Source organism: Pomacea canaliculata, linkage group LG1, assembly GCF_003073045.1.
Source record: "Pomacea canaliculata isolate SZHN2017 linkage group LG1, ASM307304v1, whole genome shotgun sequence".
Classification (NCBI taxonomy): Eukaryota; Metazoa; Mollusca; class Gastropoda; order Architaenioglossa; family Ampullariidae; genus Pomacea; species Pomacea canaliculata.
This window is the reverse complement of record NC_037590.1, coordinates 5,849,913-5,874,900: the sequence shown is the minus strand read 5'-3', so window position 1 is coordinate 5,874,900 and position 24,988 is coordinate 5,849,913. Positions and strand designations below refer to the sequence as shown.

At 40.9% G+C, this 24,988-nt stretch overlaps 2 protein-coding genes across 12 annotated transcripts; one reads left to right on the top strand and one right to left on the bottom strand.

Moving 5' to 3' along the window:
• Positions 1 to 2,987: 2,987 nt before the first annotated feature.
• LOC112570850 (beta-1,3-galactosyltransferase 1-like) lies at positions 2,988 to 12,225 on the bottom strand. 8 transcript variants are annotated; one of them, XM_025249524.1, is made up of 4 exons: positions 11,399 to 12,225; positions 9,082 to 9,366; positions 6,401 to 6,640; positions 2,988 to 5,183 (listed from the first exon to the last, which is right to left on the bottom strand). In XM_025249524.1, exons 3-4 carry the CDS (start codon positions 6,439 to 6,441, stop codon positions 3,836 to 3,838), a joined length of 1,389 nt encoding a protein of 462 aa, XP_025105309.1. In that variant the 5' UTR covers positions 6,442 to 6,640; positions 9,082 to 9,366; positions 11,399 to 12,225; the 3' UTR covers positions 2,988 to 3,835. The 8 variants fall into 8 exon arrangements, with proteins under 8 accessions (XP_025105309.1, XP_025105326.1, XP_025105343.1 ...); XM_025249541.1 differs by having other exon boundaries at positions 6,401 to 6,634; XM_025249558.1 differs by having other exon boundaries at positions 6,401 to 6,547.
• A 3,555-nt stretch (positions 12,226 to 15,780) lies between these two features.
• On the top strand, positions 15,781 to 24,342 carry LOC112570885 (beta-1,3-galactosyltransferase 5-like). Of its 4 annotated transcripts, none has more exons than XM_025249599.1 (2): positions 15,781 to 16,161; positions 22,072 to 24,342. In XM_025249599.1, exons 1-2 carry the CDS (start codon positions 16,106 to 16,108, stop codon positions 23,318 to 23,320), a joined length of 1,305 nt encoding a protein of 434 aa, XP_025105384.1. In that variant the 5' UTR covers positions 15,781 to 16,105; the 3' UTR covers positions 23,321 to 24,342. The 4 variants fall into 4 exon arrangements, with proteins under 4 accessions (XP_025105384.1, XP_025105401.1, XP_025105393.1 ...); XM_025249616.1 differs by lacking the exon at positions 15,781 to 16,161 and adding an exon at positions 18,998 to 19,540; XM_025249608.1 differs by lacking the exon at positions 15,781 to 16,161 and adding an exon at positions 20,324 to 20,428.
• The last annotated feature ends 646 nt before the right edge of the window (positions 24,343 to 24,988 follow it).

Sequence of the window (24,988 nt, the reverse complement as noted above, 5' to 3'; positions counted from 1 at the left end):
ATCAAAGGGGATAAGCAAAAGTGAACCCGCGCTGACCCGTACGTGACCCCGCCACGCCCTCCTGTACCTATCCGTCTTTATGTGAGGATGCCTGGTACTTTGTGGTGCGCTGCGCCGAGTTGTCAAAAATCTCGAACGTAAGTTTTTTGATTTTTGTCTTTTCCGAAAAACGAAGAGAGGTAAATTTCGTTTTTTCGTAGATTTAACAAGTCACATTTTCCTCAAAGGAGCAACAAGGAATAAACTAACTCTGATTTAACTATCTTTCTCTGTGCCTTTGTTTTGTACCTAGAGACCTAATTTGTCGCAAATCAGACTGTTAATTATCCGAGTTTTCCAGGGTCAAAATTTAAATAATAGAAAATAGCTCCACCTGTCGGTTTAATAACCATCAAAAGAGTACAGCTTCTCCCACCCCTACACACCTCCAAGGAGAAAGAGAAATTAAAAGCGCCTTTAAATTTGAGCTAGGTATGTCTTAAAGAAAAAACTTTAAAAAATAATTCCATAGTTGCGAAGATGGCGAGGTGGTAAGTAAAATGTGTCTTACCTGTCCATGTTGCTCGTTGAAGGTAGATGTGACGCCTGTGATGTTTAATTGTTTTTGTCCTTCTGACTTTTGTTCTTCTGTTATAGCTTATGGGAAGTTTTCAATCATTACTGACACGTAACGGCCCCGTCACTTGGTGACAGATGGGAACTTGTTTTCAGACTTGAGTGATTCTATTTTAAGTAATCACAAACAACCGATTGAAGTTGACCTTATCGAACCTTGACTTCGATTGGTTTGTATTTCACTCTGAAATTAATCATAGCCCACTCTAAAACCTAATCCAACCTTCATCCTAAACAGCTATCTTAAGCACAGATGTCCAGTTAAAAAAGAAGCGCCCCCCCCTCCCTTACACACACCCACACACAAAGCTAAGCGTGTATACCAGGAAAAAAAAAATAGAAAGATCCACGAAAGGAATAGAAATCAGACCCTATAACGTTCCACTGAGACCTACTCACGGTACCCACTACACTATAGCACAGTGGTTCATAAGCGGGGTTCCATCGAACCCTAGGGGTTCGGTGAGTCGGTCTCAGGGGTTCGGCGGAGCCTCCAACATGGAGGTCAAGACACACCCGCAATTCGTGATGACACTAATAAGGGTTCGGTGAATGTGCATATCAAACTTGTGGGTTCGGTACCTCAAAAAAGGTTAAGAACCACTGCTATAGCAGCTTTACCACGAGCAGTCATCAGTGAAGTTATATGGGTACCAGGGCCGCCGAGAGCCATCAGGGCCCCCAGTGCAGACGACATTGCTGGGCCCCTTGTAATTGTTACCGTACATTATTCTCCCAGTATATAACAATATACTTTTCATTTGTCAATGTCTACATTTCATGTAGCAACGTAATATTGACTGAAAACTTGAGAAAATTGCACTGTGATCTACATCACTACTTGAACATCTATAAAGGCCGCTCACGCATGATGGGCGACGGGGGACCATGTGCTCGCTATCTCCTTAATCTAGTGTGTTTAGTTCTAAGTGGTGGATGTGACTACTTGGAAAATGTGCAAGTTCACGAATTTGAAAATTGTAGAATGATTAGTGTCGGTCTTTGTATTTCTAATGAAACGGCGTCAGGTCAACAGCATCAAGATGGCGGCCACTCTGTCTACGTGAGAGAGTTTCTATTCTCCTTGAGACCATCCCCTCTTCTTTTCGAACCTTTCGCATGAAATGACTGCAGCGGAGTGGTGTAAGAGGAAGAGCGGAAGGAGACAAGCCATCGTCCCCACTGCTCAAAAAACCTAATACTAGTCATCCTGCTGATTTTCGGCCAGTAGCATTAACCTCCCTCACAATAAAAACTCTCGAGAAAATTGTCAAAAATCTCATCTTAACATCTGTAGGAATAAACTGGACCCACTGCAATTTGCTTATAGGAAGGGGAGGGGTGTTGATGATGCCAAGTCGTTCATTCTGAACACACTGTACAAACATTTGGAAAAGCTCAAGACACATGCTAAACTACTATTCGCAGATTTTAGTTCTGCATTCAATACAGTGCAACCATACCTTTTGGCTTTGAGACTGATTTCTGATTTTGATCTTCCACATCAACTGGTTTTGTGAATATGGGATTTTTTTGCTTGCAGACAGCAGATGGTGTGTGTAAATAGTAATTATCCTGATACTGTTGTTACAGTCACTGGCTCCCAACAAGGCTGTTGTCTATCACCTCTGTTGTTTATATTATATATACTGACAAATTTTAAAGCTGTACCGAACTTTATTTCTTATTTTTATTGCTAACCTTTGGTTTTATAACTAGAGCACCTTCCAATGCTCAAAGTGCTCACTGGAGGAAGTAAAGTTGGTCATTGTCATTGTCATTGTCATTGTCAGCATAGAGTTGTGTACAAGTTGAGTGCTTGGTAAATGATGAAAGCTGACGTTAAAGATATGTAGTATTCCGTTCTATAGAAAAAAAAATCCCCAGACGGAAGAATCTTACGTCAACCTTTCTTTAAAAGAAATAGTAAAAGAAAAGAAGAAGGAAAAAAATCAACTAACCATGGCCTGGCCCTCTTCACAGCCGCGGGCCCGGGTACACCAGACCCACCTCCCCCAAGTAATGTATCAATGTTTGTTAATTTTAATTTATCCTAGTGTACTTGTCCTAATGCTTGCAGTTTGATTACGTTACTGAATGAAATGTAGATATTGACAACTGATAACTATATTATTATATATTGGGAAAATAATTTAGATTAACAATTACAAAGGGACCGGAGAGGCCCCGGGGTCCCTGCTGGCTCTCGGCGGCCCTGGCTACGACCCAAGCCTTCCATCAACGCCAAGGACATCGCAGCTGCATTTTTTTGTTCTTCGTTTGTTAACTGTGTCTGTATATTTGTTTTGCACATTTTATTCGCCCTTCTCTTGTAAAACGCATTGAGCCATGTGTTGTCGGGAAATGCGCTAAATAAATTCTCTTTTTTAATTCTTACTTTTATTATTTTCAGCAAGACCAAGACTGAAGCCAAGAGGAAGAAGACACTCAGGACACTCGTGTTAGAAAGCATCCACACAAGAGAACCTCGTGACCAGAGCTTGCGCCCCGTGTAAAATGTAGAATGTGTGTGTGTTGCATGACAGTGTACTCAGGTGAACAATCGTCGAAGAAACTAGTACTCATGTGAACAAGAAGTTGTCAAAATGTTTATTCTCATCTCATCACAAGCGTGGAGAGAGTGAGACATAAATATTTTACAGTAAGAGAGCCGCGGTGACATCTTCGACAGCTAATGCGACTTGAGTGAATAATTGGTTCTAATGGGAGATAACAACACTGTCATATTGGAAGTACGGTAAGCATGGATAGCCTCCCCTACACCATTGAGTCGCCCAAGTGCCAGCTTCTTGGCGCCAATGTTTCTCGTTTGACTAGAAATCGGAGAAACATTGTAACAACCACTGTATCGGGTCTATAGTATTTTTTATTACTAAGATTATTGTTGAATAATTCTTATTAATTTATTCGTCTAAAAATCGTGTGCACTGATATCATCAGTCACTTAGCTTTTAGCTGCTGAAGAAGGCTTCTCGTTCCATCATAAAAGCTCCAAAAAGGCTACTTTTTTCATCTTGAGTGTAAAGATTCAGTGTTTTTTTTTTCCTTCTATCATATTATTAAATCATTTCACTTATATTTCTTTAGACACCAAAGTATTCACTATAAAGCCTGGGGCACGCTTAGGAGAGTATTTCAATGAGATGTTTTATTGCGATAGTTTACCTAAGTGAACTTGCAGAGTTGACTGTCCGCCGATCTACTTGCATTTACCTGTCAGAAGGGCTGACCAAACTTTGTGGAGATCTGATGAATCTCGAAACCTTGTTTGACTTACATACGTATCTTCAATTAACTGACACCATCTAGTTTCCATCAATGATGCAAAATAAGGACAGTGAATTCTAGGAATGCCCATTGTCTTGGTCAGGATCCCAGTAAAGAAAGCGTCTTCCACCCGAACCAGTGGCATGTGCTGGTAGGCGGTGACTAGGTCCGAGATAGCCCTGTGTGAAATAGCATAGGAATGCCCATACATGTAAGCGGGAAAGAACTGAAGTGGGTAAGCATCCTCCTCTACCTTCCACTGACCTTGCCGCACTACATAAGGCTTCGAGTACGCATGTCTGTAGCCAAGTACATAGCGCTCATGTTGTTTGGATACATTATTCAACACATCTGAAAGTAAAGGCACATTAACGAAAGTATCCTCGTCTACTTTAATAAAGGTTTGTGCGTTCTTGCAATATGTTACACTCCAATGCAGGGCGAAGCCTATTTTGACTGACAGGTTGCGATAACTGTCTACGAAGTCGCCCATGACGATGTCTCCATAGAGCTCAGATTCTGCTTTCAGCTCTGTCATGTTTGCTTCTGAACGAACACCGAGGAAGAATACGACCTTCATCTCGTAAGATGGACCTGACCTCCGTGGCCACGACCCTCCACGAGCCAGGCTCCCCCATGTATTGCGGATAGCCTCCCTTTGTTCTGAGTGCTCTGGTACGGAGGGCACAGCGAACAACAGACACGGAACATCCTCAGGACACAACGGAGAAGCCTGGATGAGAAGTTCTGGGACGAAGCTGTTGACAACATGTGGCCGAAGCCGAAAGAAGGACGAGTTGTCTCGCAGATAATCCTCATCATCGATAAGCTGCAAAGATCGAATAACATTGGATAAAGAAGTATTGTGTTGAATTTCCAAGTGTATTGGTGACGCGTCTGTCACTGGAATTTCCTTCGATTTATTCACATAGCTGAAACTGAAGTCTCTTGACTTAGATTTTACATTGTTTGCCGTTTGAACCATTTGTACGTCCTGTCCGTTAGCAGGAAAGTCGAAGTGAAGACGAGAGGAGCGAGTGTAACCGATTTGGCCCTGTAGAACTCCAAACATTTGTGCGCGCGTGATGAAAACGGGTGGATGAGGGGTACTGTGAGAGATATCTGTGGAGGCAGACTTGTCTCGATGAAAGTGTAGCAGCATCAGGACTGACAACCCAGAGAGCACAAAGATGGGTGTGAAGTATGGCCGAGACAACTTCTTGATGACATGCCGACAGCTGAAACATGCAAGCACGCACGTACACGCACGCAGACATATACTTTCAGATACAAACGCGCGCGCACACATACACACATATCAAAGCCAGTCGAGTATACATAAGAATATACACATATTTCTCACAAATAACACGAAAAGATACATGCATGGTTAGACATGTATTTTTCATCTACCTATAACGTTCTGTAAATGAATACAGTATATAAATTTAATACATCCATCTCATACACTAAAAGAAGTAAACAAATGAACGGGGACAGGCTGAAAAATGAAAAAACGAAGAGGACAGTCATGACACTAGTTTTCACAGACCTTGTAGATGCTTCTGTTACTAAAACGAAAAAAAGAATCTTTTTTTGTGTGCCCTTTGCTGAAACCGTCTTCATGACTGAAACAATCTTTGTGTCATTGCTAAAACAGTCTTTATGACTAAAACATAAATGAAATATATTGTTCCTCCCAACGACTTTTATCAGTCAAGGGATGAAATGCTGAAACAGTTATTCTCCATAACATTGCTGACGTTTGCTCCACAGACGAGCCGGAAGGAAAGAATAAAATATCCTCTTATGAGGCTAAATCGCTTTTTTTTTTAAACTCAGTCAGGTACCCTTGGAACAGTCCATTTTCTCGTGCCACTGTTTTTGTCACTTTGGCCCGCATCATGCATTGTCGGCATCGCAAACATCATTGCCCGTCCATCAACTTTAAATAAAAGTCATTAACCATCGTATCCTTGTAGTTGATTTTTGTAATTCATTAAAGTGCATTCGAGAATGAAAATTGAGAGTTTTAAATTTTAATTAGTTCAAAAAAAGCCACAGACAGTAAAACAATACAGCATGAGGATGAATACATCGATGCTGATCAGCAAGAAGTGTCTGAAAACTAAGGGAACTAAAAGTGAAAGCATTGGACTACAGATAAACAAAAATAAAAAATAAAAAAAAACAAAAAAAAAAAAACAAACAAGAACTCAGAGAGCGATCCCCCTGTAGAGACTAGGTCCCTGTCCGTGGACTTTATTTATTCCTGGAGGTCTTTATAAAAATTTGAGTGCGCGAAAATCACTATCTCTACCACACACACACGGTCACGCAGACAATACATACTGGGACGTGAACACATAGACATACAATGTTCCTGTATATCTCACATAACAAAACATGTTTGTATCTATGGACAGTTATATTATATACATGCGTTTATGTAATTAAAGAAGAAAAATGCAGGGGAGAGGACTTGCAAAACAATTACCTGCGACAGGGCTTTGCTCCAGTGTCCACGAGATTTGTCATGGCGAGTGGGTGACGAGACAGTGTGCTGCTGCCTTCAGATGTCGACTGTAGCTCTGAGGGTCAAAGCACGCAGGAGAGATGCGTCACCGTCTGACAGACCTACCTGCTGTACAGGTGTAGGGACAGGTGTGAGAGAACAGGTGTAAAGCTATCAGACCTCGCAGTCGTCATTCCAGTCACATGCAGTCTGCACCTGGTCCTTACAAATAATACAATAATTATCATCCCTTTCATCAATACTTCGCCAACCACCAAAGCCAGCAAGAGTTTTGACTGTTATTGTGAACTATATTTGACATAAACTTCAGATGTTTGATTAGAACATAAGTAGAAAAACTTTTAAAACACTTATATATGTTATATATCTAATCTTAAATCACTCTTTCATATCGTACTCAAAAATGCATCAATATTTCTGAGTAGTATAGCTTTTTTTTTAACCCACTAGCAACAAAGTAGAGCATAGAGGGAAATTAAAATAAACATTCTTACAAATCAACAAAATGCCATTTCATTTTTAACCTTTTCTTTCATTTTTTGGTTTATTGATTAGTTATCAATAGTTTTGATACAGTTGTTTTGCAAATTTATGACACTCTCCGTCCTTACTGTTTGTTCCCTGATTTCCCTTTGCGTCTTCTTTCTTTGTTTTGGGTGTTTGTTGTTTGTGTGTGTGGTTTTTTTTTTTTGTTTTTTGTTTTTTTTGTCTGCGGTTGTTTCTCTTTTCGTCCTTCCATGTCTTGCTTGTGTCAAGCACTTAGATCATACGCTATATCAAGCAATTAGTAGTAGTACTCCGTATAATGCTTGATATCTAACCGTTTAAATATAAGTTCTCAACAGTATATTTTTGAATGATGATGATGATGATGATAATAATAATAATAATAATAATAATAATAATAATAATAATAATAATAATAATAATAATAATGTATATAGCGCTTTTTCAACGATTTGCTCACAGCGCCTTACAGAAGTGATTTACAGAATCACCAACAACCAGGTACCCACATTGATATATAACAGACATACTTCTACCCGGTCATACACCAAGTAAATATATTCACGTTAGGCATGCTCATGGCCGGCACAGGGACGCAGCACGAACTAATATCCCTAGACTGCTGGCATGCGATTTTTTCCAGTTAACTGCTAAAACGAGGCATGAGACTACAAAGCTTCCGGTTTAGTCACATTCTTTGTTTAGGCTCGCAGAGACTAACAGCGGATCACTAGGCAAAAGGCTAAGCGTTGGTCTCGGCAGACAGCAGTCCACCTTTACATGTCCTTAATCGCAGTATAGTCGCTGTTCTGGAAAGATGAGCCTATCAAAGATGTTTTCTAAGTTTCATTAAAAGTAGTTTTTATGAAGTTGCTGATCTGTCTTATGTTGGAGGCTATAGCACGCCGCACTGTAAAACAAGGTTGATATACTTATTAAGTTTGGCGAAGAGGCTTGAAAATATTTATTTAGAACCTTATCAGCTTCACATGTCTTATTAGCTTACCAATTCCTCCTCGTACCTCATCAATCTCTTTGTTCGATACATCATTAATAGTTGTATCGCCATTTAACTCTGAGGTATCAGGTAGGACATCTTCATCAGGAAAGTTTCCTACTTTTTCAAAGCGGTGCAAAATTCTTTATGAGATGGAATGTTATCTACTGTCTTATTGGATGGGAGCTGGAGAAATTCTCTCGATATGTCTGTCATCATGAAGGATTTCAGGCACTTTCAGAAGTGTCTGCTGTTGTGCATAGACTGAGGAGCAGTCTCGGCTGTCCCAGTCACATTGGAGCACGAGGACAAATCGAGTGGAGACTGTGGGCGACATCTGCAATAAATTGTAACAGTTGCCTGGGATGAATGTACACAGGGCTGAAAAACAACTGAAGGTATCTTTCTGGAGTAAAATGGGCGAAGCAAAATTTCGAGTAGTTCAAGTTCGCAAGTACACATCCTTTCACGAAGATTTTCTGTATTACAGAACTGGTTGCTATAGAAACAGACTCCTCCGCCACGCGCCTTACCGGTAATTGTAGCAGATGTAGCATATATATAAAAGGGCCACAGAAGCAGGTAATGTCGACATCAGAGTCACTGTCAAGTAGCCATGTTTTAGTGTCAAAACTAAAGATTAATGTGACTTGTTAAATCTACGAAAGAAAGGTAATTCCATTAACTTACCTCCCTTCGTCTTTCGGAAAAGAGAACAATCGAAATCTTTAGTTGGAGAGTAGAGACAACTCGAACACTGAGACCAAAGAGAATGAACTTTGCCGATACTCGTCGAAGATGAGCGTGGTCGCAGTTACATCCGGGTCAGCGCGGCTTCATTTTCCCGCCTGAGTGGTCTCCCTTGTTGATCCTCTTTGGTGTCAGTATGTAGTCAAGTCTTTTCAAATGTCCGCCTTTTCTCCGATCTTCAGCTAATATTTCGTAATATTCTTTATGTCTACAACGAGGTTATAGGTTAGGTTTGGTTGGTTATATTTCTCCTAAACGTGTTCATTTTAATGCTTATTTAATATTTCTTACCTCCCCTCAATTCTACGCTCTATGTTTCTGCCAGTTGATTTTTGTTTCAAAACAACTATGCTGCTCACAAATATTGCGATGTACGTTTACTACTCACATCAAGCTTGGCAACCGTCGCAGTTGGAGATGGTACACCATGTAAGTAGCGAAAAAGATCACGACAGGTTTTGTTGGAGAAAGTATTGGAGGCGAAGCAGACGTGCAAAGTCCGCCCTCCACCAAGCTGCTGTGTGCAGTTTTCTCAGTGTCGTCAGGTCCCTGACAGGACACCACGAGTTACGACCTCGCCACCTTCGGAAGTCGCCTGCACCGCCTGCAGTCCGTTGTGAGCGACATCGACGTTGTGCGACGACAGCGACGACAGCAACTGTCCCTCAGCTCTCTGTCGGAATATTGCATTGCTTTGGGACTTTCTCGAGGTTAATATAACAAACCTGGATTGTGTTGTAGAGGTTATAAAATCTTGGTCCATCCATGCACATCCATACAGCTAAGAGCTGCACTGAGAGAATTAAACAATATAACTACAATAAAAGTTTGCAATACTAACAAAGTTTATACTACGGTGAAATTATAGGCATACGATTACCAACAACTTATGTCGCAAGCTTTGTGTAGAGTCAGACAGATAAGACCACAGTTTATCTTCTATACTTCTCTCTCAAAACAAAGTAGAGCTCACAAAGCTGTCCATCTTCAAACTGCTCTGACAGTCCTCCACTAAACGTCGCACATTAAAAGTTCCAGGTATTATATATCGATATATATATATACAAAGTGTAACATTACGATTATGTCTTTTCATGACAAATTTCGGTTCCCTACCCCAGCTGCTCAGAAAATGAGATTTCTGGCTGGTCATAAGCTGGCCTTTGCTTACATCTTTGTTCAGCACTGGCCATCCCGTTCGATAAGTCCTGGGTAGATCTGCCTGTCTTCCGGGTAGGCTGTCCCTTGTTGCTGCCGACGCGCCATAACTCGGTATCGCCGTGACCCGTGACCCGTGACCGGGTGTCAGGGAATTGTCGACTGTCTCTCACTTCCAGGCTTCATAACTAGGACGATCTGACCCTGTTAATAACAGCGCGGGGGAGCAGCGGACCGTGACTGTTGGTAAACACTGATTCCTACAGTTATCGCTGGCATCGCAGTCTGCCGACTTCCAGCTCCCGTCTAGCAGGAACGGAGGGTAACTGGTGCTAGTGGAGACTTTGTGAGTACATTAGTGATTGTATTTTGTATGGAGGAGTCTCAGGTCCTGTCTTGACCCTCCCTGAAAACCTTACGTTGGTGTAATTTATGTATGGATTCTCAGGCCGAGAGCTTTGTGTTTCAGACAAGTACACTTTAGCTCACCTTTAACTTAGTCTGTTAAAAGAAGTCTTTGCGTGGGTCTGTGTTTTCGTGTATTATTTTAATTTATGGAAACACCACAGCCTAGCTTTGAACTCTACTCATCAATCTTCCTAAATGCGTAGTGGACAAACGCCCTCTTGCCTTTCGCAGGTAAAACTCAGACCGTGTTACACCTTCTTTCACCAGCTTTTACAGCCAGTTCCACCTTTCACCGATTACTGATTTGCATATTTAAATTGCTGATCGCCACTTCTGTGCTTTTGTTGGTTGTACAGCCGTTCCCCAGCACTCCTGTCTGAGCTCCTGACGTCTTACACCTTACCATGATTCCCCTAATGCTAATGCTAATGCTAATGCTAAATACTTTACTAATGCTAATGCTAATAACTACTGTGATTTATTCACCGCATAATAATGCTCACAAAGGAGCAAGCTCTCAGTGCTAAAGACAAGTACGAGACATGGACAGAATACGATGGACGGAAGGAGAAATGAGTATGCAGACAAGTCATAAAAGACAAACATATCAGGGAACAAACAGGAAGGATGGAGAGTGTCATAAATTTGCAGAGGGAGAGGAGGAGGCAGAGTAGTCGGTTGGATATAATTACTGTTATCGACAACGATGTTGATTGGCTGAAGGACTATTGGCGATGGAACAGATGTTCCTTTAGTGCAACTTTAAAGGACAACTGATTGTAACATTTTATCTTTATGATCGTTTATTTTAATATTTTTATGATAAGTTTATTGTAAAATCATTATTCCTAAAGTATGAGTATATAATGATGTTTAATTTTCATTTGAATAAATGTTTCCATGCGCATGATTGTTAATAAAATATAAACACGTTTCAAATGTACTTTTGTCTACGACAACCTTTGTCATTTTTTTATTTGATAGATGGTTAATTTCCATCATTGCATCTTTATTTTATAGTAACAAGTGTCTGCTTATAATGACTTTTTACCATTAATAAAAAATTTGCTACTTATTTATCGGTCTAAAATCTTATTTCTTCCTCATTTAGCTGCTTGCAAAATTTATTGTTTACTTACTGATACTCGCAGTGTTCCCAGTTTAAGCTCCTCATACATGTGTCGCCCTCAATTCTGTCTCAAAGCTGTTTGCAGCACGCACATCACTGTTGTCCTCACCCTGTCAGTTGTTGTTAGCTTTGTGGTGGAGAAGGATATGACTGATGATGTGTTTGTGACTGTGTCACCAGGTTATTTGTAGACCAGGTGGGGTAGAAAGCCTCGATGTTGTCCTGTCTGGTGTTTGTTTTAGCTTGTTGCCAGCAGTAGTAATTGTTTTTAACATTTCGTGCTTTGGTACAGTTGTGTAGTAGGAAGATGATACCTTCCTGCATTGTGCCAGTGCCGACGAAAATCCGGGTGTTAGAATGAAATTATTTACGCCCGGTACCATGAACCTCTGCTGTAATGAAAACATTTTTTTAAAACTTGTATTCAAACGCTTAATAGTCCTGGTTCGGGACTCATTAGACCCTCTACACTTTGTCACTAGAAATAATCGTAGTGAAGAAGATGCTGTTTTATATGTCTTACCTAGAATTTAAGCATTGCTGGGGAACCGTAACACCTGCGTTCGTCTTTGTTTTTGTTTCTTGTTGTTGTTGTTGTTGTTGTTGTTGTTGTTTTGTTTTTTGGTTTTGTTTTGTTTTTTGTTTTTTTGTTTTTTTAACATCTCCAGTACTTTCAACAAAATTCAATTCATTTGCTTGTTCAAAAACTAATTCGGATGGTTGTTAATGTCAGAACTTCTCTGTGGATGTCAGACTACCTGACCAACAGACCTCAGTTTATAAGAATTTCCAGTGATGTCATTGCGATACTCGGTACACAAGGATGGTGCTCATCAAGCGACTGTACTTTTTCTTATCTGCCCTGTACATCGCAGAGTGTAGACACAAGAACCAAAACTGTCTTAGAATTAAATTTGTACCTGACACCATACTAACAGGACTGATGACTCCTACCACAGGCACCAGGTTGAATATTACAAAGTGTGACAACAATTATTTAGAGATAAACGGTTAAATAATGATTGTAGATTTCAGGAAAGAGAAGACTGATTTTGATGACATACTTATCAAAGGTGAGATAATAACAAGAGTAGACTTACAAATATTAAGGTATAATTATCGACGATGAATTCTCCTGGAAAAATCGTGTTGATGGCGTTGTTCAGAAAATCCATGGCCGCCTTTACTGTTTGAGAAAACTGAGATTTGTTTTAATGTCCGCCCTGAATTCTGCAATTATTCTACACGTCTGTAATATGTATAATGTGACTTTTGGTCTAGTGTGCTGATTGGGAGGGGGCAGAATGTATAACAAACTGAAATTTTAGCCGAAGACTTTCGTCCACTCCGATAGGACTTGGACCACAGACATGGCAGAGTGTCATACTGTCTCATGTCATGTCAGATGTGTTATGTAATATTAATATTACCAGACATAAACCTTTTCTGAAAAGGATTAATAAAGATGCTTTATATTTTGTTTTGTAATGGTTTTTTTTTTACTCCGGGTCCACCTGGCCTCTTATTTATTGTCCAAATCTTTGAAACAGTACTTGGCCTGTGGCCCGACCTCCAAAATTTTATTCAGGGTTCTTAAGAACAGTTATGTTGCTTCTTTGCGAGTTGTTAAAACGAAAGGATGTTTCTACAAATATATATGACATTTATGGCCTCTGGTTATAACGACCGAGCTGGTGTATCTGAAAATTGTTGTCAGAAAAATATATTGAGCGAGCAGGTGACAGCCTGAATGATTACACGAGCGCTGGCTAACGAACTCACAGGCTGGTGGCGCTGCCAGTCAAGCAAGCTACTAAGTCACCACAAGTACTAAGTAAACTCACTGTAGCACATGGCCAGCTGTTCACCTCTCCCCCTCCTCTTGCTTCCACGCCCCTTGGCGGGGGAGTAAATCATAGAGAGAGTGGTCCTGACACACAGGCAAGGATGCACGAGAGTTCGGTTATTGACGAGGACTGGTCAAGAGAGGAAGTAGAGGAGGTTGGGGTCAACTGAGAGGCTGACTTGATACATTGACTGTAGGACACAGCAGCATCAGCATGGTTAGGAAGGAAAGAAAAGAGTTCCACAAAACGGAAACCATGGATAATGCGCAGGAATACTGTCTTCTTCTGTTATTGCACAGTTTGTTGTTTTCTCAAGATTCATCGATAGGATGTTCAATTGAAAAAGGAAAGATAATTTATGTTTTTATTTTTTATTGTATGTGTGTGAGTGGAAATATATTTCATTATCTGTGTGTATGTGGTATAGTTGGAATGGGAAACAATCCATGTGACTTGCGTGTAAAGCTTTGTTCTTATCAAGGAAATAAAAAAATCTTTTCTAACACAAAGTAAGCGGCTTCTTGTAGGAACAACATCGATGTCCAAGCAGAAGTGACGGAAAGAACAGGCAGGAATCTCCTTTGTACACAAAAATGTATGTATTAGTGGAGTACGAACCAAAGGGGGGGATGAAGAAGACAGCCGCCCCCACAAAAGAGGGCAAGAATATCTTTTTCCCTCACCCACCCTTGCCCAGTGCTTGAGATGATTATTCACAAAGTACAAAAAGAAGCTTAGAGAGACAGAGAGACAGAGAGAGACAAATGACAAATCTTCATTTAGAGTAACAGAATTTGGGGCAGTTATGCTATTTTTACATCCAGCCTTCTACCAGAACAATGGAGAAAGAAACACTCTACAAAACAATGAAGAGGCGGTTTTTTGTTCAGGCACACGTACCTTGTGTCTGTGCGTGTGTGTGTGTGAGAGAGAGAGAATGGCTGCACTCACTCACCGCCGTTTCTTTTTCGTAATGTGCGAGTGTGAACGTTGACTGTTAGCTTGGAGTTTGCCTCCCACACTCAAAGCCAAGCATATTTCTCCGCCACTTTATATGTATTTATGGACAGACATGACAACAATTTACAACCCAGCTGCTGACCCCATTAATTGCGGGCTCTCATGCGTACCTTTGGGGAAATAGTATAAATAGAAGCCAGTCAGTCAGGTGTAACTGGGGGAGGACACGGATAGACACCACCCACCATTTTTTCTATTTTTGGCGATCGTCAGCAGGTACTGTACAGGACGACCAGTCCAGTCTTTGATGTTCCAAAGCAAGTTGTTCCTCTGACCACCACGGCGTCGACCACCATCCAAGGTGCATTGAAGGGTGTCAGCCGATTTTTTTTCCAGTTAACTACTAAAACGAGGCAGGAGACTACAAAGCTTCCGGTTTAGTCACATTCTTTGTTTAGGCTCGCCGAGACTAACAGCGGAGAACTTCGCAGGAGGCTAAGCGTTGGTCTTGGCAGACAGACAGCAGTCCACCTGTACACGTCTGTGGTCTCGGTTACTTACCCGCCAGGTCTCTGTGTGTTTCTAAAAGCACGAGCACACAGACAACACGCACAGCCGCAAACTCTCCCTACCCGACACACACCCGCACACACACATTGTCTATTACTCTATTCCAGATGAACAAACTTTCTAACAGTTAACTCTTTGCCGAAGGTAGAGCTAGAGGCAGTTTTACACACTGGTACGCATGATTTTTAACGTTTTTCAAAAAATTATAAAAAAATAACTAAAAGAGCTAGAAGAATAATTCAAATTGATAATGATAGATGAAAATGTGTAAAATTTTATCAATCCTACCTGAAACTTGCTTGAGAGCTCACTTTTTTATATATTATTATCCATACAGAATCGGGTAGATGAAGCAGAAATTTTTTTCTACACGTGGTTACACAAGTTGTCACCGTACACGAAGTCTAACACAAAGATGACTTATTGGAACACATTTTGATCTTTGAAAACCAAAAAGAAATGCACACACATAGTTCTTGTCCATAGAAATTCACAAATGATGCCAGATTTCTGAAAATCCGAGGAACTAGCCGCATATCTATCGTACATCGTCTCGCCATTTTTTTTTCAAGGGAAAAGAAAGGTTACTCTGGAAAATGACGATAGTTAAGTCAAGACAGAGTACTCTCCCTTTACAAGGAAATAACTGTGTTCAGAAATGAACAAGCTATCGTAACTAAGCGATTTCTTTACGGAAAAAAAAGCTGTAAACGCCAAAAAAAATCTAAAAACACGGCGGTTATTTTAACCCGCCGTGGCGACTAAGAGTCTGCGCGCGGGCGTACAAAAATCTCCGCCGTGCCGGCAAAGAGTTAAGGAAACAGTCGAATGTCCACTTAACCCTAATGGTGTCTAGCTTAGGGTTAACAAAGACTACCCAGGCTGCTAGACTGGGTGAGTTGCCATCAGTGTCCACATGCTGAGAACATCAAAAGTCAGCGTCGCTTGCCACCAGAGGTTAGAGAAGCGACTGTCGAGGTTGGTGTCGTCTGCCCGGCCTGTCACACTGACGTTTCCGCTTCTGAAAAAAAGAAAAAAAAACTTGACAAGAGAAGGTAGAGGTTATGAAAAGTTGGGTCACCTGAGGTCATGGCTAGACGTATTGCCAGAGGAAGTGCGCGCCACCTGTACAGTTGCTCCGATCTTCTTTCAGGCTGGCGGAGTCCATCTGACGCAGGTTTTGTTGTGTGAACACCTTGTCACTGTGAACACCTTGTCACTGTGAACAAGAAACCTCTGTGACTGTTGACATAACACGTACAATCTGTTGCATCTCTTCGAGAGGAAAGCTCTGCTTCTGTAACATTTGACTTTCGACACGTCAGCAAAGTTACAGGTGAATGGCCACGGTTAGCCCCCACACACAGAGACGGTTAGAGAACGTGGGCCTCGCTTGGTGAGTACCTTGTGTAATCTAACTTACATGCGTTTGTTAAAATAACGGAAGTTTTCCTAAAACATATACTGGCTATTTACATAAAATATTTACAGAAAAACACACTGCTCGTAAACACTTGAAAGCTCATTCACACATACACATAACATAAACACAAAGAAACACAAATACGCACGCACGCGTGCGCACACACACACACACAAACACATATATATATATAGTACTCATTCATCATCCCGCGCGCGGGTTTTCCATTTCCGCTTTAATGATAATAAAAGTGCAAACGGCTTTCAAAATGTGACATGTTGTTGAGAAGACAAAGATAAATCAGTCCTTGCATGCAAGCTTTATTGGACCGTGATGAATGTTCATCATTAACAATTGCGCTAATCTTCACAAAGGACCTCTGACCCCCGTGGTCAAAGATCTCCAGAAACCTCGGCGCATCTTGCAACTAATTAAAACGCGAAGCGACTTTGTCTTCAACCTTTATTCAAACAAACGAATGCACATCTGGTATTTGCTTTTCTGTCTTGCTTACTTTTCGTTTTTGATGTGATTTTATTTATATTTTGTTGTTCTTTTTCCTTCTTGCTTTCATAACATAAACCTCCATAAAACACGACACGCGCAAGGTGTGTACTAATTTTTGTTTACTTACCTTGTGTAGGTAAATAAACACTTTAAGATGTCTTGCGCTTAGCGATCGCACCGTAAACAGAAAAATAAAGTTTCCCAAAGTATGTCAACAAGTCACCAACAAAATTTCAGTCTTAAAGTACTGAGACAATTTATGTTTTAGACATATTTTACTTACGGAAATAAATGATTTGTGGAGTTTTTACAGTGCAGCAATTCCTTGCCCACTAAATTAACCCCTAATGAGTTAGCCTAGATTACAGGTAGACGGTTAAGGTGCGACGACTGACTCAAAATAACAGACAGCGAGTTTGTGTCGACACGGCATTGTCAGGGTCAGAGGTCAGGATGTGACTTGTTCTTCATGATTCACTTAAAAGAGACAGATACACGGCACTTGTCTGTGTAAATCATCTGTGACGTGTCATTTAAAGGCATTTGACAGGTGTAAATCATCTGAGACGGGACTGCACGTCCTTTAAAGAACAGGAAGACATTGCCGCACTCACCTCAGGGTAACAAACCTCGGGAGTAGCTGAACAATAGACTGAGAAACTGTAATTTCACCGTTTCAATCATCATTTCTCGTACATTGCAGGGGATAGTTTCTCTACGTTTCCTAATCCTTTAACCCTTGTTTTCTTTTTTTTTTATGTTTTCCATTTCTTCTCTCTTTCTTTCTTGCTTGTTTTCTTTTTGAAATTATTTTTAGAAAGAATGGGTGTTTGCATTAAACGTAATTAAATTTTATCAGTATTTGTTCTGAAATGATGGCTGTTCTTTTTCGTGGGGGACTTATGGTTCAAACGAAGCATTATCTTATTCTCCGGAGACTGCTTCTCTTGTTTGTCAGCGTAATGTTACCTTCCAAGATAAATTTTGCTTAAAAACAAATGAGTGAGAGAGAGAGAGAGATTGTCTGATTATGTATTAAATTTCGGTTTTTTTAAATTTATTTTAAGTAAACTTTTAGTCCTTTTGTTAATTGATCGTTTGTTTTTGGTACCCCTGTAAGTGCATTCAAAATATTAACAAATGCTTTAATTGATATAAATAATATACAATTACGTAATAAATAATAACACCAAAATTTCCAATAACAAAAATAATAAAATTAAATAGAAACAGAAATTAAATAAAATATACGTGGGCAGATACAAACCTCAAATTTTTCCTTAGTTTTGCGCATCCAAAATTACGAAAAAAATAATCATTAATTTTTTTTAAAAATATGGATTAACGGTACAATGATTAAAACATTTTAATGAACTGAAAAAGTAACTAGGAAAATAAGTAAATGATGGCGCCACCCATTCCCGTACCCGTCGTGCTAAGGAGGAATCTCAAACTGTCTAATACACGAAGGGAGAGAGGAGACAACCCTGCAGTGCACCTGTACTCAGGAGTGGATGTTAGATGAGAGATTATCGGCGAACTGTTTGTGGTCTATGTATCAGCAAGCTAGTCCATCATCCTTTTAGAAACTCACCAACATGGAAACAAGAAAGAAAATATTCTATTACTTTCACGAATCTCCAACCTTCTCAAAAAGCATCTCTAAAACCTCTCTCACAAAGTGTGGTTATTCGCATCACACGTTGCAGAGTGTGACACAGGTGTGCCAACCAAAACCACAGGACAGTCCGCTACCTGGTGTCCCGCGAGTAGACACTGAGGAGATGGTGTACAGTTACCTGGGGAATTATTTAGGTATCATCGATCTCAGGTTACGTTTGCAAGGTAAAGTCCGCTTCACTACTCGACTTTCATGGTCAGGTGGTGTGTTCTCACGCATGCGACTAAACTGACGAATGAAAAAAAAAAATACAAAAGAGGGATGCGGTACTGTTGATAGACAGACACTCAATCCCTCCAGGCGACTGAGGCATGTGCCATTGTTTACAGTGCAAACAACTGTTTATGAGCCGGACTGAGTGGCAGCATTTTCACGGCAATTCGTGTGAAACAATCTCTAGTAATGTGAGACTTATTAAATTCAAAAGTTTTTCTTTTTTCACTTGCCTGTTGCAAAGAAGAGCATTTAAACAAACAAAGAGTTACACTTCTAATAATGTCTGAAACAATTGTTTGTGAGAACATGAAAGGGTTAGTAGACTAGTATAGTATAGTAGACTAACATGAGAAGTCAAGAATTATCAGTAATCTTGATGATTTTATAAGTAACATTTTAAACTCAATGTTGCGTGAGAAACATGACAACCCCGTGTTTTCTCTCTTCTGTTAATGCCACAGGTGTTTTGAAACACCTCTGGAAAAACATCTTTGTTTGCGGATTTTAAGGATATTTGCTGCACTTAAATATCTTGAGCAAAATAAACAAGAAAAACTTAAGTTCAGTGGCGGGCAAAGTGTCTGTGGAGAAATAGAGCTGGAAAAGGCTTTGGTGGGGAGTGGGTTGACATTCTTGACCTCACATTGTCCTGGTGCACTTCCTTCTTCAGATATCCAACAGTCATGATAAATGTCTTGACTGATAAACTCTTCTGGTCCTAATCCCTAGGTATGAGAACTCCCATGTCATCTTACTTTCATTTCGTCTATCGCTGATCTTTTTCATTCACAGCCAAGCAGCGATGATACCACAGGCTTGGTAGTAGACCCCTATATAATTAAATGATGCAACCCCATGCTAGCTCGGTGCAGGTCCCCCCACAACACACAGGCCTCCTCTTGGTGATGGAGAAAGGCGACAAGACTTTATTTCTCTCACCACAATGAAGTAAGTTTGAAACATTTGATTTGAACCTCAAGGGATACCGAGATTACTTTGTTTAAAATAATCAGTAACTGGACGTGAAAAAATAGGCTTACTTTCCAACATCTACCCCTTGCTATTCATTAATTTGTTGTGTAAATATATTTATGTGTACATATCTGACAAATACTGTTATGTGATTGTGCGTGCGTGTGTGTAAAAGAGTAATGTCCGTGAAAAAAGAAATTGAAGAGAGAGGTCGTTTATTTAAAAAGAAAAGCTTTGTATTTGTTTTCGCTTTGAGAAATATTTTTGGCGAAGTCAATAGCTCTGCTCAACCCTCAGGTTCTTCATCCAGTCCCTGAGCTCATGTTTTGTCATGTTGTCACATGTGTGCTGACATTTATACTTATTGTTTTGACTGTCGGTTCGTTTGCACTTTCACGTGCAGCGCAGTGATCTGGCATCTTCACCGGGAGGTGAACTCTACAAATTCAATAACAATTTTTTTTTACTTCGTCTTTTTCTATTCAGCACCAACAACGGCGCGACCTGTGTCGGTTGACATATTGCACATTAATATTGCTAATCCTCAGAAGAAAGGAATATGAGGTAGCAACATGTGGTCACACTCGCCTACTCATGGCCATGTGTGACTTACACGTGATGCCTACTCAGCCTCCTTGTCACTGAGATCCTCCATCACCCTGTCACCCCCTCTCTGCGACATGGAGTGTGCCTCCAGCAGATGCACTGTCAACTCTGTCCATAAATAAAACTGTTGTCTGTCTTTGCATTTGTGTGTGTGAGAGAGAGAGATCAGAAAGAATAAAAATCCTCCTCTCCCTCAAAGAGTTTACCAACAACCACACGAGAAGCCCTGCTGCTAAGTGAATTAATTCTCGCAATGAAGTAAGTGGCATGGCTAGTTTGAACTGGGAATGATGCTGTGATTCGTCAATCTCATTAGGACATACTTCTACCTTGTTTTAATCATTATCATCGTAACGATGTAGATAATGCTAGCATCATCTTCTTTTTCATCATCATCATCATCATCATCATCATCATCATCATCATCATCATCATCCTCACCACCACCATCATCGCCTTGTCGACCACAGTTGTCGATCGTGCACTGTTTGCTTTCTGGAGTTGATGACAGATGATGATTCATCAGTCTGGTAATAATGTACACATTGTTTTCATGTAATCGTAACGATGTCGACAATGATATTATCATCATCGCCTGTCTGATCACAGTTGTCCATCGTGCACTTACCGTCCGGATTTAATGACAGATGAACACACTGAAGGATGATGATTCAGCAGTCTTGTGATAATATAGTTCTAACTTCTTTCGATGTTATATTAGCATTATCAGCAAAATCATCATCAATAATAATGATAATAAATAATATAAACACTTACCAACTCGTCTAGCCGACTTTAAAGTTGTCGATCGTGTTCAGAAATGTACTCTGCAGACTGAATAAAAGCTGAACACATGCTCATATTAGAGAAGTATTGTTTGAGAATGTTTCTCACTGATGTCAGTAGTAAATACTTTTTTTACCCGAGTCCCATCACCTGAAAAGCTTTACGACAGCCGTTGCGATGACAAGAACTTTTGTACCATCGAGCTCAAAATATGCTGCGTGACTAATATATCATCTGTTTACATACATCACGTGACTAATATATCATCTGTTTACATTCATCATGCTGTTACTGACACATGCTGTTCGTCCCAAGAGTTTAAAAAATCCTTCTTGTCTGAAAGGTGAGATCGATGGCGTGTCACCTGCGTGGAAACCTGCAAATACTTACAGAATAAACAATAAAAATAAATAATAATAAAAGTATTTATATAGTGCATCTTTCTGCTGGAAGCAAGTTCAATTCGTTTCGACAGAAACACCAGGCTGACAGTGTCTATGTACATTTGTATATTCTATAGCTTAGTTTCCCTTAAGTAGGTTTAATGTGTTTTACAGAAATTAACCGGTAAAACATACAGTCAAGGGAAGGTGAAGAGAGATTTGTCTGAATTCTTTGCTTGAAGTTTAGTGGCAACACATTTGAGAACAGAGCACAGCTGAAGGAAGCGAAGACAACAGTACTCTAGAAATATAAGTTGGAACAAGATGTCTTCTCAGCAGACGACATCGACAAGGCGCACAGTTCCAACATCTAGCCTAAGAATTTTAAAGTTGATTAATGTTTTGAAGTGAGCACCACCTTTCTGTTTCTCGAAATAAACTCTTACAAATATAACCTTACATAGAAAGGTTGAAATCGTGACGTCACGCTTGTACACCGATGCGCCTAATTAACAGTCTCTGCCTGTGGACATCTGTCTGGAAAGCTTTCCCTCTAACAACCAGCTGCTCTGCAGGAATGGGTCCATAATATACCAGGGCAGATGCAGAGAAGAACAGGGTTGGGCTTTCACATGCCACGCCCTAGTTATAGCCTGTAGGCTGTGGGGTCCATCATTAGCTTATATCTTATATCAATATAAATGTTTATATGCATTTTCTCTTATGTTTCAGTCTCCTACGTGGCCTCAAGCGAGTCTACAGGCAGTATTGTATTCAGCTCTTCTGTTTCGTCATCTTCTCAACCCTTGTCTTCATTTACACGGCTTACCCCTCCAGCGAGCGATCGCAGTACATGTCCTCGGCTTCCATACACGAGAGACTTTCTCCACCCGTCACCACGGAGCCAGTCGCGGGGAGTCTAGACAGAAAGCTCAACAAGACAACTAGTCTTTCCACCCAATCTCCAGCCCACGTTAACAGAACTACCAAAGACATCTTTAACAAAATCCAGACAAAGAACGTTCAACACGATTTGACTGCAAGCTGGAATTATCTGAGGAATCTGCACACCATTGTTCAGTCCTTGCAGCTCATCGATGAGGATTATCTGCGAGACAACTCGTCCTTCTTTCAGCTTCGACCACACGTTGTCAACAGCTTTGTCCCGAAGGTTATTATTCAGGCTTTTCCTCTGTGTCCAGAGGATGGTCCGTTTCTGTTGGTCGCTGTGCCCTCCGTAGCAGATCACACAGAGCAAAGGGAGGCTATCCGCAAGACATGGGGGAGCCTGGCTCGTGGAGGGTCGTGGCCACGGAGGTCAGGTCCATCTTACGAGATGAAGGTCGTATTCTTCCTCGGTGTTCTCTCAAAAGCAAACATGACAGAGCTGAAAGCAGAATCTGACCTCTATGGAGACATCGTCATGGGCGACTTTGTCGAGAGTTATCGCAACCTGACGATCAAAATGGGGTTCGTCTTGCACTGGAGCGTCACCTTCTGTGCGAACACTCAACATGTGTTAAAAATAGACGAAGACACGTTCGTGAATATGCCTCTTCTCTTTGACCTCTTGGCCACCATCTCCAACCAGAGGAAGGTCTACATTCTGGGCCACAGACACACGCACTCGAAGCCTGCAGTCGTTCGCTATGGACGCTGGGAAGTGGACAGAGCTGCGTACCCGCTTCCTTACTTCCCGCGCTACCTGTACGGGCATTCGTACGTGATATCCCATGATGCCTTGAGCAGTTTGCTCCTTGCTTTCCATCACATGCCGACGGTATTGTCGGAGGATTCTCACCTGACGGGAATATTGGCGAAAACGATGAACATTCCTAGAATCCACTGCCCGTACTTTGCCGTCATTTCCAACACGAACAAGTGCCGATTGCTGGAAGATGTTGTGAGTCTGACTAGTTTTAGGGGTGCGAAAGACCTTCTGAAGATGTGGGACAGTATAGTGACAGGTAAATGTGAGTAGTCATCCTTTTTTTGTAACTGTTCTGTCCTTTACAACAATTCAACCCCACAGGCTAGCAATAGAGACACAAGACAGACTCAAAAGCTAAGTGAATATAACCTTGTGTCCGTTCTTTATTGACGCATTTGTCAAAAACCTTTATTGACATGATAACGAGAGATTTAGCAAACAAAACTGAAAATGAAGAAGCATTTAATTCTGGTTTTTAAGTTGCGAACATCGTGTAGTAAAAAGCGGACCATACGGGCGAGTGAGCATTGTAACGGCCACTTGTCTAGAATAATTGTGTGAAGGGGATATCAAAACTTTTCGGTGATTAAGGTGCTGAGTTGAACATTTTAAACTGGCACAGGAATGAATCACGGACACGCACAGACCTTCTGGCGACATTTTCTGTCACGTGGTGTCTTCATCGTGACTACAGTTGACATGACAGTGGTGAAACCTGTAGCCTGTGGTTCCCAGCCTCCGGTGTGACTAAACCTTTTTCTCCAGTCGCCCGCCTCTGTCGCTGTCAGGTATCTGTCAACACATTGCCCCGTGCTATCAAAACTGTTTTCCCCTCATCGGCGGCCATTTTTCTCGCGAGACTTCACGCCACAGGCTGACACCGGAGTTCGACCTATTGACCTCTCGGAGCTGCAGCATGGCGAAGCTTGTCACTCCTGTCATGGCGACATGGCTGTGGGGGTCATCTGCGTGGGTTGAAAGGATGGATGATTGGAGCTTGCAGGTGCATAGTCAAGCATGCAAATGAAATGTGAGAAGGGAGGTTATTCTTTCTCGTCCTGATGGAGCGGCGTGTAACCGTGGCACGTGTGGAGTAAAGCACACAGCCTCCCACACACACCTCAGGCACAGAGAGAGCTCGAAGTGAAAAAAAACAAACAAACCTGCAGTCCAAGAGGAAAGTGAAAAAATCATACATTTAATAAACTACTCAAGATGTAATAATAATTATCATACACATAGAAGGAGTGTACAGCTTTGACGAATCATACATTAAACGAATTCATTCTGTACTCGTGTCTTATTCTTTCTTCCACCCTTCATCCTTGTATACTAGAGAGTTAGTTTTATTTTCCATTCTTCCCTAATGATCTAATCATGTGTGGTGTAGGTGCTGGTGGTGGTAGCGTTAGTGGTGGTGCTTGAGATGCTCACAGGCCCACGGAATAAAAATTCGAATAGCATTTGCGTACAATTGTTTAATTAAAATGTAACATTAGCCTGGCCGCAGTTAAACCGCAATCCACCTTCTGTTTTCAATGTGAACGTCTTCAGTTCATGGTCGCCCTCTTAGAATTTTGAAACAATTGTAGACGGTAGGTGAAAAATAAAAACTAGGAATAGTTTAATTACTCAGCATAGCAACTACGAGGGATTTGTTTAGGATCAAGATATCGAGTTTGACCGTTGTAACTACTATTTGTGATACCCGACATAGGCCGTACCGAGTTTATTTGTTTTATCTGTGAACATACTTTTCTGCATCTAAAAACTGATATGTATCCATCAAACCGCTAAAGTACAACACATTTATCTGCACAGATTTTCTGAACCTGGTGACCTGGCCAGGGCAGGCTTCTGTATCTGTATAACGGTATGCGTTCATCCTTAGGTGCGGCTGTTGTTGAGGGGCGTGATTAAAAAAAAACAATTGAGAAA